The sequence below is a fragment of the Platichthys flesus genome, chromosome 15, assembly GCF_949316205.1.
Source record: "Platichthys flesus chromosome 15, fPlaFle2.1, whole genome shotgun sequence".
Taxonomy (NCBI): Eukaryota; Metazoa; Chordata; class Actinopteri; order Pleuronectiformes; family Pleuronectidae; genus Platichthys; species Platichthys flesus.
The window spans coordinates 5,724,956-5,736,780 of NC_084959.1; the positions used below are offsets into that span (position 1 = coordinate 5,724,956).

The 11,825-nt window shown below is 39.8% G+C and overlaps 1 protein-coding gene, 1 long non-coding RNA gene and 5 other non-coding genes across 7 annotated transcripts; 6 read left to right on the forward strand and 1 right to left on the reverse strand.

Moving 5' to 3' along the window:
- Positions 1 to 121: 121 nt before the first annotated feature.
- rab34b (RAB34, member RAS oncogene family b) lies at positions 122 to 6,421 on the reverse strand. Its single transcript, XM_062405746.1, has 11 exons — positions 6,331 to 6,421; positions 5,720 to 5,951; positions 5,141 to 5,232; positions 4,504 to 4,569; positions 3,743 to 3,844; positions 2,723 to 2,787; positions 2,579 to 2,630; positions 2,370 to 2,451; positions 1,943 to 2,033; positions 1,739 to 1,846; positions 122 to 743 (listed from the first exon to the last, which is right to left on the reverse strand). The coding sequence occupies exons 2-11, from the start codon at positions 5,765 to 5,767 to the stop codon at positions 682 to 684; spliced, it is 768 nt and encodes a 255-aa protein (XP_062261730.1). The 5' UTR covers positions 5,768 to 5,951; positions 6,331 to 6,421; the 3' UTR covers positions 122 to 681.
- Positions 6,422 to 6,986: 565 nt separating this feature from the next.
- On the forward strand, positions 6,987 to 9,741 carry LOC133970132 (uncharacterized). The gene is made up of 8 exons (XR_009924270.1): positions 6,987 to 7,218; positions 7,687 to 7,764; positions 7,959 to 8,052; positions 8,245 to 8,308; positions 8,797 to 8,839; positions 9,028 to 9,096; positions 9,324 to 9,402; positions 9,648 to 9,741. It is a non-coding gene; the product is annotated as an uncharacterized LOC133970132 (long non-coding RNA).
- LOC133970233 (small nucleolar RNA SNORD49) lies at positions 7,805 to 7,876 on the forward strand. Its single transcript, XR_009924289.1, has one exon. It is a non-coding gene; the product is annotated as a small nucleolar RNA SNORD49 (small nucleolar RNA).
- Positions 8,095 to 8,168, forward strand: LOC133970229 (small nucleolar RNA SNORD65). Its single transcript, XR_009924285.1, has one exon. It is a non-coding gene; the product is annotated as a small nucleolar RNA SNORD65 (small nucleolar RNA).
- On the forward strand, positions 8,884 to 8,956 carry LOC133970226 (small nucleolar RNA SNORD65). Its single transcript, XR_009924282.1, has one exon. It is a non-coding gene; the product is annotated as a small nucleolar RNA SNORD65 (small nucleolar RNA).
- On the forward strand, positions 9,178 to 9,250 carry LOC133970228 (small nucleolar RNA SNORD65). Its single transcript, XR_009924284.1, has one exon. It is a non-coding gene; the product is annotated as a small nucleolar RNA SNORD65 (small nucleolar RNA).
- On the forward strand, positions 9,494 to 9,566 carry LOC133970227 (small nucleolar RNA SNORD65). The gene has a single exon (XR_009924283.1). It is a non-coding gene; the product is annotated as a small nucleolar RNA SNORD65 (small nucleolar RNA).
- Positions 9,742 to 11,825: the final 2,084 nt, after the last annotated feature.

Consider the following 11,825-nt stretch of genomic DNA (forward strand, 5'->3'; position numbering starts at 1 on the left):
GCCGGGAGCAAAGTGAGGAATTTTCCCAATCTCCACACTTTCTTTACTCTCCTCTTTACACTTTCTTTGGCACAACACAGCGACCGGAAGCAGTTTGTTGAAATCAATTATCAATAATATGAAAGTTTATTAATGTTTAATAAGGATCCCAACGTTTTCCAGATCAAGAGAACTCTTATGTCAGACAGAGCGAGGCGTGCTGTGGGCACGGCTGTGGTCATGGGAGCCGGCATCCGCATCACATTAGCACCGTCACATGACTGAGACACATGCATTAGATCCAGCCTCACTGACATTTCATCCATAACGGAGGGGAACCACAGAGACAGACACATGTCTCTGGAAGCACCAACCGAAAAAACGCAGTTCAACACGAGACCCGGAGGAGAAGCGTCTTCCTCTTGTGATAAACGTTTATGTAACCCAGCTGATGACAAAGCTTTATTTGTTGTAGTTCTGGCCAGCAGTACAAACATTCCTGAGAGGACACAGTGGACTCTGTTCTGGTCATTCAGCTGACTGCTGTTTACTACGCAACAACTCAATATGTCAAACCTACAACTTGTATGGTGGCTAACTCCCTCTCAGGTCACCGGCTCCGATAGAACCTCATTTAGTTGAGGGGACTGGGCTGTCTGTGTGGGGTCTGTCCATGATGTCACTGGTCCAGCTGTTGGCTCATCAGCAGCAGTTGGGTTTCCTCTTGGCTGGTGTGTGATTGGCCTCTGTGCTGTCTGTGAGTCCTGAGTGCAACACAAACAAAACATGGTTCAGAAGAGCAGGGAGAGCTGGAGCTGGACGGGTCGACGTGAAAAAAGCTGGAAATGTCCAATGTTTATCACGTCATCAACAAATCACGTGAAAATATTAGAAACCAGTAATAAAATGAACCAAAACACAACATTGTTTAAAAAATATTCAAACCTTGAATAGGCCACATATTCCCTCATATTCATAAGAACGTGGTCAAAGTAGATTATTTAACGTTAATGTGTAAATTACCAGATGGTGATGAGGCATTTCTCCACAAAGACAGAGAAGACAAACACACGACAATAAACATGGATGAAAACAAATACACTTAATGTTTAAACTAAAAAGCACTAAAGCAGAACAGCGAGAAATAGTCCCCTGCAAATGCACTTCTCATCTCTGTATTTGAGTCATGTTTTCTTAATATTTTATTTCAATGAAAATATATTCACCTGTTTAAATTTGTTTTACTTTAATCCAGTTTGGCTTAAAAAGCCTGAATTTAAAAGTTATTTCATGTTTCTCATGTGATTTCGTGAAAGTAAGAAAAAAAACAGAATAACACGGATTCGGCGCGAATAAGTAAAGTTTGGGTTCGCACAGGTCGTGAGAAAAGGATTTGAAGGCTTCAGCTCGGCTGAATGGATTCCACATTTCCCAGGAGGTTGAGCCAATCCTCAGAGTGTTTGAAATTCTGGATTTGGGAGGAGATTGTTTTTTTTTAGATTGAACATGACCTAAGGAATAACCTATTCAATTTGAGTGTGGATCCAGAAACTTCTTTCCACTTTAACTTTGCGTGACAAGGTGTTTTTCAAGATTTTGACCGATCTCTCAGAGAAAACACGGACCTCGGTTTGAATCTGGTGCAGATCCAAATAGAAACATCTGAGGAATTCAAACATGGCCCTTGGCATCGCTCTGATAAATGATTCTAAGACACAGTTGAAAGTAAGAAGCAGTTTTCTGAGGTTAACTGACTCACTGATGATGTCACCCTCGTTCCTCGACCCCATTTTCTCGAGCTCACACAAAACGTTGGCCTCGAAGGTCAGAGAGGCCACGCGGAAGAAGAAGTCCCTGATGCCATCTCCTGCAAAGACAAGATGGAGGAGAGAGTTTGAGAGGGGGAGACATTTAAAAGTCGCTAAAAGCCACGCTGGGGTGGATGCGTGTGTTCTATTCCCACCTGACTTTGAAGAAACGGCCCAGTACTCGGCCTTGATTTCCTCCGAGAGTCTGATGGCTTCCTGCTCGACCTGGAACAACTGATCTGGAGTCTGAGGAGTGAGACGCAGAGTCAAGAACCAACTTCAGGTCGTCTGAGTCAAACCATCATAAAGTAAATTTGAAAGATTCAGTGGGTCAGATTCAGATGAAAGGGATCTATTGAAATTGAATATAAAATAATCCTAGTGATGTTTTCAATTGTGTGATTTATCTAACTTGTACAAATTGTTGCTTTCTTCACCCTACAATGAGCCCTTTATATTTAAATACTTTGTTTTTAAATACTTTATATTTACATCTGGAGAAAACAGCAAATCCTCACATTTTCAATTATTTTCGTTTCACCTTTACATCACTATTTTAAAGAAGTGTTGAGTCTTACTCACACTGAGGTCCTTCTTAGTACCGACGAGGAAAAGTAAAACACTGGAGGGGTCGTTGTCCTTCATGGCGTCCTCAAGCCACTGCCTACACACACACACACACACACACACACAGACAGACACACACACACACACACACACTCACACAGCTATAAGTGTTGTAATGGCATTTTAATGGCATCATCATTAGACAGTAATGGGTTATTTCTTACCTGGCATGTTCTAATGAGCTCACTCTGCTGAGGTCAAACACCACGATAATGGCTGAGGAAACGCACAAAGACAAACAACATCAACACTAGATCAACAACAATGTAATTTACTGAGAGATGCAGTAACACAGCAGCGGGATTCACCTTGAGCTCCTCTGTAGTAGGTGGACGCGATGCACTTGAAGCGTTCCTGACCCGCAGTGTCCCACCTGAAACAGATAGATAGATAGATAGATAGATAGATAGATAGATAGATAGATAGATAGATAGATAGATAGATAGATAGATAGATAGATAGATAGATAGATAGATAGATAGATAGATAGATAGATAGATAGATAGATGGATAGATGGATAGATGGATATATAGATAGATAGATAGATAGATAGATAGGGGTTCTAAGGAAAAGTAAGTCCTTTCATCCTCTGGCAACTGTGAATGCGTCGTGATTTTTATTCCTAAACGAATCAATGTTTTATTTTGAAGTCCTAAAGATTTGAATTTATTTGTTTTAAATTGAATTGTATGTATTGCATTTAATACAATGCTTTTACTTTTTCTCTTGTTTTTGCTCTTCGGCAGATTTGACTGTTTCTTATCTGTTTTCTCTTGTTGTCTTGGAATGTTAAATTAATTCCAGAGTTAAAAAAAGAGGTTGAATGAAAGTCATGTGATCCCTGACTCATCCTCTGGGAACTATGAACGTCTGTACAGGCTTCAAGGCTGCTGATCTATTTCATCACCACAGTGACGCAGGGACGGACAGAAGGACAACAGGGAGAGGAAGAAGAGGAGGAACAACATAAGAAGGCAAACAGTTGAGAGCGTGCTGCCACGTTACAGCTACAAGTGGACTGACTCTCTGTGTTTCCAGTTTCCTGTGTCCTGTGCGCTCGCCCTCTCCACGACACGTGTTGCAGTAATGTGATTTAGTGAAGGGAAAACATGTCATTAAAGTTCCACTGACTCATCAGATTACCCAGATGATTACTCAGCATGTGATTTCATTTACAGATTCTTCAGACGTTAAACTGTAACTCCATCGTGTTACGTGATCGAATGTTGGACCAGTAGCGTTGATCTGACCTCGATGACCTCTGAGATGAGTCAACACAGGAAGTGAGTTAGTGTGAATGTGAAGTGTTTGTCAGGGACGTACTTACAGCTGTAAACTGAAGGGAACACCGAGCACCTCGAAACGCTCCATCTCAAAATCCACGCCGATGGTGGCTTTGTAGTTCTTATCGAAATCTGCCTTACAGAAACTACAGGGGCAAGGGAACAGACGAGGGAACAAGGGAACAGTGGAAGGAACGAGGGAAAAGTTGAAGGAACAGGAAAACAGTGGAAGGAACGAAGAACAGTGGAGGGATTAGGGGACAGTGGAGGGAACAAGGGGACAGTGGAGGGAACAAGGGAACAGGGGGGGAACATGTGGGGGGGGCAAGGGGACAGTGGAAGGAACAAGGGTAAAACTGTAAAATTTGAGTCTCAATTACATTTCTTTGTCAAAGGGATTTGAAAAGAACATTTTAGGAATAATTGACATTTCATTTATATATATATATTGGTATCAGAAATTCTATACAGCCTAAAATCAGATTGGGTCTCTTACAAATTCATCAGGTTCATGGATCCTGTTGGATTTGATTCACTTAGACTCACAATTTCCCGCCGGATAATGTTCAAGTGTTTCTGATCTGTGCCAAATCCTTAATGATTAATTTTCTGAAGAAAATGTGTTTCAGTTTTGTGCAGATTGTTTGACTCTGTCTTTGTTTCCTCTTGTGACACAACTCTATTGTGACGATGAAATTTACAATCAACTGTTTTTAAAGACTGTAAATTCGACACATGATGGAGTCACGGTTCAAATCAAAGTGTAATGTATCTGAAGGATCTGTTTTCAATGACGGCTTCTTACCTGCTGATCAGACACGTTTTCCCGACTGAGACATCTCCCACCACGATGACCTTGGCGATATTGAAGCTGGGAAGACAAAACCACGTCTCTCCTTCATGACTCCAAACAACAACAACAACAACCACCCAACGGCATGAAATACACAACAACATGATGAGTAACACATGGACGTCACTGCAAACAGCTCTAAGGAGTCGACACTAACCACTTAACCACTAATTCAATGCTCAAGTGGCCTCATTCAACTTTACTCGGATATTATACATATAGGAATAAAATAAAGGAAAAAACAAAGTTTTCTCTCTGAATGTCTACGAAATTCTTGTCAAGCAATAATGAAAATATATCAATTTTAAACATGTGATGCCTTTTAATGACTATGGCTGAGGATATTCACGGTCAAAAGATCGAATAGGTGAAAAGAAACAATCTGATAAATTCAATCTCCAAAATAAAAGGACAGACCCTCTCTGTTGCTTGGGTTCATGTTTTCAAACATGTTTAAATCTGTGTTTGTGCAAATAGTCCTTATAGATTTTGCAGGTATTGAAGGATTCCCGTGCCAAACACACAGAAGAGAAACTGGGACCAAACAAAACGTGGATGTTTTTAGCAGCAGGACGAGCAGAGTTCTTACCTCACCGTGCGGGACTTCTGCACCTGACAAGCAGCCTGGACCTGCGGGTGGAAGCCCTCTTTGGTGTGCAGCGCCGCATTGGGACTGAAACACTGCAAAGAAAGAGTGGAGTCAGTCCAAGAGAGGAAGAATTGGAAAAACACAAAGTGAGGAGTCAAATGAAAGATGTACTGAATATCATTTACCTGGCAAACAAATAAAAAATCTTAAATTGCCATTTTTTTCTGCATAACTGCTGCTGTCCAGTACGCATTCCTGTCTTTAAATGAACAGCTTTACGGTCGCCAATAGAACAGGCCTCACTTTCCTTTCTATTTAGGATAAATCACTGATGCAACTAATGACTTTAGAGTTAAAACATGAAGGTTTTCAAAAGACGAGAGCAAAGAGCAGAGCAGCGTCCAACACTTTAAATCAACTCATCATCAGAAGTCCCGAAAATCAGCAATACGAGCGATAAACTATCAATTCACTTCAGTAACATGGTTAAGTGTGATTATCGATTACATTAAATTACATTGTGTGTGTGTGTGTGTTTGTGTATGTGTTTGTGTGTGTGTGTGTGTGTGTATGACTGACCTTTGGGAGGTGAGAAATAATTCGGTCCTTTTTCACAGGTGGCAACATGCTGCTGTAGTCGATCAATACACACACACATGCACACAAACACGCATATGCACACACGCACACACACACACACACAGGTCTCCAAGCTGCCACTTTCCCTAACAGTAAACACAGTCTTCACTCACGTCAAAGAAAACACACACTTATCTTCTTTTTTTCTCACCACTTCCACAATGAAGTCTTCCTGAAACATAAATTAAAACATTCAAATAACTGATTTTAGTAAAAATATTTTTTTACAGTCAATATGAGACTTTTTTAAACATGAAAGAGATTCAAGGAAACTTAAGATTAATCAGTGGATTTTGGAACATGTTAGAATATATAACTTAGATAGATTCTTAGATAGATAATATAGATTATTCTCCATCACAGTGTGTCATCATTGGGTCGTCTGATCAATCCCAAATGTATTCTGCAGCATGACAACGAACCCAACACACAACCAGTGACACAATGAACTGTCAGTGTCCTGAGGAACCGACTCAAACAACCGACTCACCGAGTTGAGAACCTGAAGAGAACTGGTGATCATAAAAAAATGAGTATTTGAGTAACTTTACCTGAAAGTACCGGGTGGTAAAACGCTGAAGAGGAAAGAATATGTTGTGTGTCTGCAGATGTGAAATCCAACGAAACAAATCCAGAGCTCGTCCCTCCGGACAGAGGCAGTTAATGACACTCACCATGTAATTAATGAGGGGAAGCAGAGAGAAACCAGGCCAACAGCGCCACCCTGCGGCAACAGACTATTTCCACACTGCCGCTTGATGAGTGAGGCTTCCTATGCAAAACTATATACTTTAATAAAATAATGAGACTGTAGATTAACTCTGGTATATTTATTTAAACCATTGTTCTCATATTGATGTACACTGTCCATTTTAAATTAAAGAAAGACAATATAATCTGAGTAGTTTATTTGATTGAACACAGTTTGGTGAGTGTTGTATGTGTCAAGAAAATTGTATACAAATCTAAATAAAAATGTATAAGATAAATTTTGAAACAAAAAATAATAATAACCCAAAAAGAATCTATAATTTGTTCATAATAAACATGTAAGAAATATAACATAAATATAGGAGTATAAAGAAATAGGACATAAAGCCGTGCTGTTCACACTCCGGTGCAGCAGGTGGCGTCACGGCAACATTACCGTGGGTTTGTGACGTGTGTATTCCGCGACGCTCAGACGGTATAAAAACGCGCCTCAACATATTTCTCTCTCTTTCCTTCCTCCATCTTCTCCTCAGATGTGTTGCAGCTCTGCGGGTTAATCTGAACTTTTTGTTAAGTCTAGTAGATCTTAGTTTACTTTAGTGCTCTCACAAAGAACACGTGAATCTAAGTGTAGATTTTATTCTGAGTAGAAACAGCTCAGTTTATTTCCCGCCAGGCCTCAGGCCGCCACGTGGAGAGGACGACACGATGGAGACCAGAGAAAAGATGTAAGTTCTCCTTCTTTAATGTTTTATAACAAAGAATGAAGCGTCACGTTCTGTATTAAGTCTGTTTTCATATTATACTGCTTGATTTGTTAAATCTGGAATTGGGTACTTGATTGATCTAAAGGGAAGATCAGGAGTCCAGGAGCAAACAAGAGGGCAGAATAATAATAGGTCACATGAGACTCTATCACTGAACTGTGTGCTAATGGAGATATTTGAAGTATAGTGTTAGTCTAAGGAGATTGAAAGACACTTACTTGATTTGGTTTAGACAAAAGTTAAAATTAATGAAATACAAAGCTATTCTAAGTTATGTATTAGTCAAACAGCCTGTAAAATTGTATTTAAAAAGGAAAGTGAGAAATAAACTACAAGCCTACAGCTATTGATAAATGCTGATTTCAATTGTAGGAAGTCCAAATCCAGGTTTCTCATTTGATCTCGAAACATGAATTTGTTTGTCCTCAGGTGGAAGTCATGGTGGCAGCTCCCTGTGAGTGTCAACCAACCCTCTTGATGAAGTCACCATGATGTCTCCAGTAGGAGGTGAGTGTCTGGCAGTAACACCATGTGTCAGTGCAGATGTGTCTGTGATGAAAACTGTGAATAGGAAGTGCCGTCCGATGCGACAACTGACGATGTTACTCAATCACTGTTCTGAGCCTGAAATAACAGAACTATTTAGACTCTCCTCTTCAAACATTGGATGTCACCTAATATTTAAATCTCTTAAAACACAGATCAGAATGTGCCCCTTCGAGATCCTGGAAGCTAAAAGCCGGAGCTTCCATGAGATGTGAAGCAGGACGATGCTCCTGCTGTTTGCTGCAGTGGGTAAGTTTGGATTTTATATTAAATAAAAGCTACAAGCATCTGTTGTGATGAACCCCTAAACTGAAATAGCTGGAATTACCGTCAGACTGTCAGTGGTGATCATCGGTTTTCTGAACACTAAATGCAACAGCAACAACGTCTCAACTGGAATTAATGTTCTAGTTGTTAACCATTTTGGTTTATTTTCTTCAGGTTCGGTTGATGTCCTGAAAAGAATTCTTCCAGAAGTCTATCTGCTCCATCACCCTGAGATCTTGTAAGTTGATCTAGGTTTTTTAATGCCCATTTAAAATGTATGCAGAGGAGCCTTATAAGCTCACGGTTGTACAGTGAAAATGATTAAACTTCTAGATTACACAATAAGTTTCTCAATACAGACTCGCCACACAATGGCTGATTGACCCCTGACGAGTCATTTCACAGCTGACATAAACTCTCAATCTAATACAAATCTAACTACTTGACCTGGTGCTTAAAATCCTCTGCTCAACTTGCTGCAGTTGATTAATCAGTTACTGGTATATAAGTTAATACCATAAGAACCAGTGGCTTGACTCGTGTTGTACAATAGTGACTTGCTTAAAAGGCTAATTTGCTCTCAGTGATGAAATCCTGGAAAAGGAAGTTCTGTCGTATGAAAGAACTAATGATTTTTTTGTATCCACTTTTCTGAGTCATTAAAGCTTTGTTTAAAAAGATTGTTTTGAAAGTGTTTGTTCTAATTTCATATTTTTTTTATTACAGTCGTCTCCTCGGCCTGACGTCTGCAGTGCAGCAAATGTGACAGGTACATCCTATTAAAAGCTTTATTAATCTAAAAGCTGACTAGTGTTGTGATGAACCCTAAACTGAAATAGCTGGAATTACCGTCAGATTGTCAGTGGTGATCATCGGTTTTCTGAACACTAGAAGTAAAAACGACAACTTGTCTCAACTGGACTTGATGTTCCTAACCATTTGTGTTTTCTTCTTCAGGTTCAATTGGTGTCCTGAAAGATTCCCTGGAAAGGAATTCAGCTAAAGGTCCATCTGCCTTCAGATCTTGTAAGTATATTTAGATTTTTGTTGTGCAAATTAAACGGTACATCCTCTTTCAAGCTTTATTACATGATAGGCTGACTAGTGTTGTGATGAACCCTAAACTGAAATAGCTGGAATTACCGTCAGACTGTCAGTGGTGATCATCGGTTTTCTGAACACAAAATGCAACGACAACGTCTCAACTGGAATTAATGTTCTAGTTCTTAACCATTTTTGTTTTTCTTCTTCAGGTTTAGTTGGGGCCCTGACAGATTCCCAGGAAAGGGATTAATCCGAAGTTGTGGCCCTGCTCCATCACCTTGAGACCTTGTAAGTAAATTTCGATATTTTTTTTTTGGTGTGCAAATTAAACTGGTATATCCCATTTAAAGCTTTATTACATGAAAGGTTAACTCTATTGTTGTGATGAACCCTAAACTGAAATAGCTGGAATTACCGTCAGATTGTCAGTGGTGATCATCGGTTTTCTGAACACTAGATGTGACCGCCGATGAAGAGTTAAACCCAGAGTCCATTTTATACACTCCTAATTTGAATGTTTTTGTCTTCTGCAGATCACAGAATCATGGAAACTTGTCTGAAGAAGAACGTGTTGGTTCAAATGTATTTCACTCTTTTAAAATGCTTTATTAAAAAACTTGTATAAAATTGGCCTGATATGTCTTCTTTATCCACTTATTACACGTGCTTAAATCAGTTTTGTTAATATTGAGTTCATATAAATTATATCTACTCGTCTCCACACACCGCAGCTCCCAGTCATGCCAGATTGACCAAGAGCATCTCCGTCCTTAAACTGACCATCAACGCACTGGTCCTTCTCACCAGTTAATTGGGGGAAATCTCCTGAGTAACAATTGCAACTAAACCAAAGTTCTCTTCAGGCAGAGAATGAAGAGGTTAAAATCTTGATCGAAGTTTAAACTCCATGTACCTCCCACTTGTGTAATCATTAGTGATGTGTCGAGCGTCCTGGAAGATTTGTCTGACGCGGATATCGAGGCCTCTGTATGTGGTGACGTTCAAAGCATCGCGAGCCGGCCTCACCCCGTTTTACATTTATTGTCCACATGATGGAGCAAATGAAGCTCAATGATGCTCCGGCCCATGAGTGAACCTACTGGATGGAAAGGTTCATCTCCATCAGTAATCATGACCTAAGCCTATTGTGGTGTTTGTCTTAAATGTGGAAAATGATGAGTTGTATTGATAACTTGACCCTGATACCTGTCAGTTGTTTCACCTATGGAAAAGCTATTTGCATATTGTGTTCTAACTGGCGCCTCACCGAAAGGAGGCTGTAATACCTGGGATGCTTCTGAACAACTGTCATTTAGACCGGAGGGTGGTCATTTAAATGCCTCTGGTGAAACATCTGTACTGACAGTAAACATGTTGACTTGTAACAATTGTTTAAGGCTTTTATCAGAAGCAGTCTTGAACCAACAAGGCTGACAACTGTGTGCTGAAATCTTAAACTGAATGGTGTCACACCATATATATATATGAACCACACAGCATTTCATTAAAGACGTATTTAATCATGTCGGTAGTCTGTGAAGTGACAAATGATGAATCCTTTGCACCTTCATTTCTAAACTATATCATGACTTGACACGGATTGACAACAACATACCTGGATGGACAACACCTGGATCTGTTCAAAAGTCCAAGAAGACTCCCTACTCCACTGTCTAAGTGCCCCTGAGCAAGGCACCTTACTCCCCCAGCACCTGCTCCCCGTGCGCCGTGCATGGCTGCCCACTGCTGTTTGTCCTCCTGTGTTCACCAGATGGGTCAAAAGCAGAGGACAAATTTCCCCCCATTTGCATGTCGTGTGTCTTTGCATGTGAGAACCAAGATGTATTTTGTATCTCTTGTACAGCCAAAAATGATTAGTCTTAGTTTAGCAGTATTTTTACGAGTCCATTCGAAATATTACATAAATCCCCACAAACACAATTTTTTCTGATGAGTCGTGGATCTTCTCTTTAAATGGTTTAATTTATAAATAAATTTATGTGTCTAAATTAAGTCTGGATGTAGTGAATTGAAATGTCGTTTCATCAGGGGATTGTAGGGTTTAGTGTAATGCACTCTCGTGAGGGACAGTCTAGTTTCTACTAAATAAAGTGTCATCCAATACTATGGGAAGAATACAAAATGAACATGCTATACATTTGTTATTAGTTTACATCATCCTTAGCTCACACAAAAAAAACACCTTTAGCATGAATTTAAGTTTTTCTTCCTAATATGATCTCATAATATCTCACAATCTAAAGGTTATTGTTCTTTGTGTCTTCTTACTCAGAAAGGCTTTAATCCAACAAATGATCCCTCCTGCACACTTTGTGTACGCTTGATAGGAAAGAAGTGTAACTCACATAAATGAAGAATTAGAGGAATTAGAGGAAAAAATGTCAATATTGGGAAACTTTCGCCGTTGAAACACCATCTTTCCTATTTGAGCACTCTCAATACAATTGGCTTTTGTTTGAACAATGCACGCTCTACAAGTCGGACACACAACATCTCACACACAACTCTACCTGCGAATCCAATTGCTCTCTACGGCAAGTTACACGTTATAACAGAGTCAGCCACATATGGATCAGATTTTTATGTATTTTTCTCTCATTCAGTCGTTTATTACAAACATATCCCTGTATCTTTGTCTAGTGTGTTTAGTGCATTGGGCGCCTCACAAATTGTGCCGGGGGCGTGTCTCA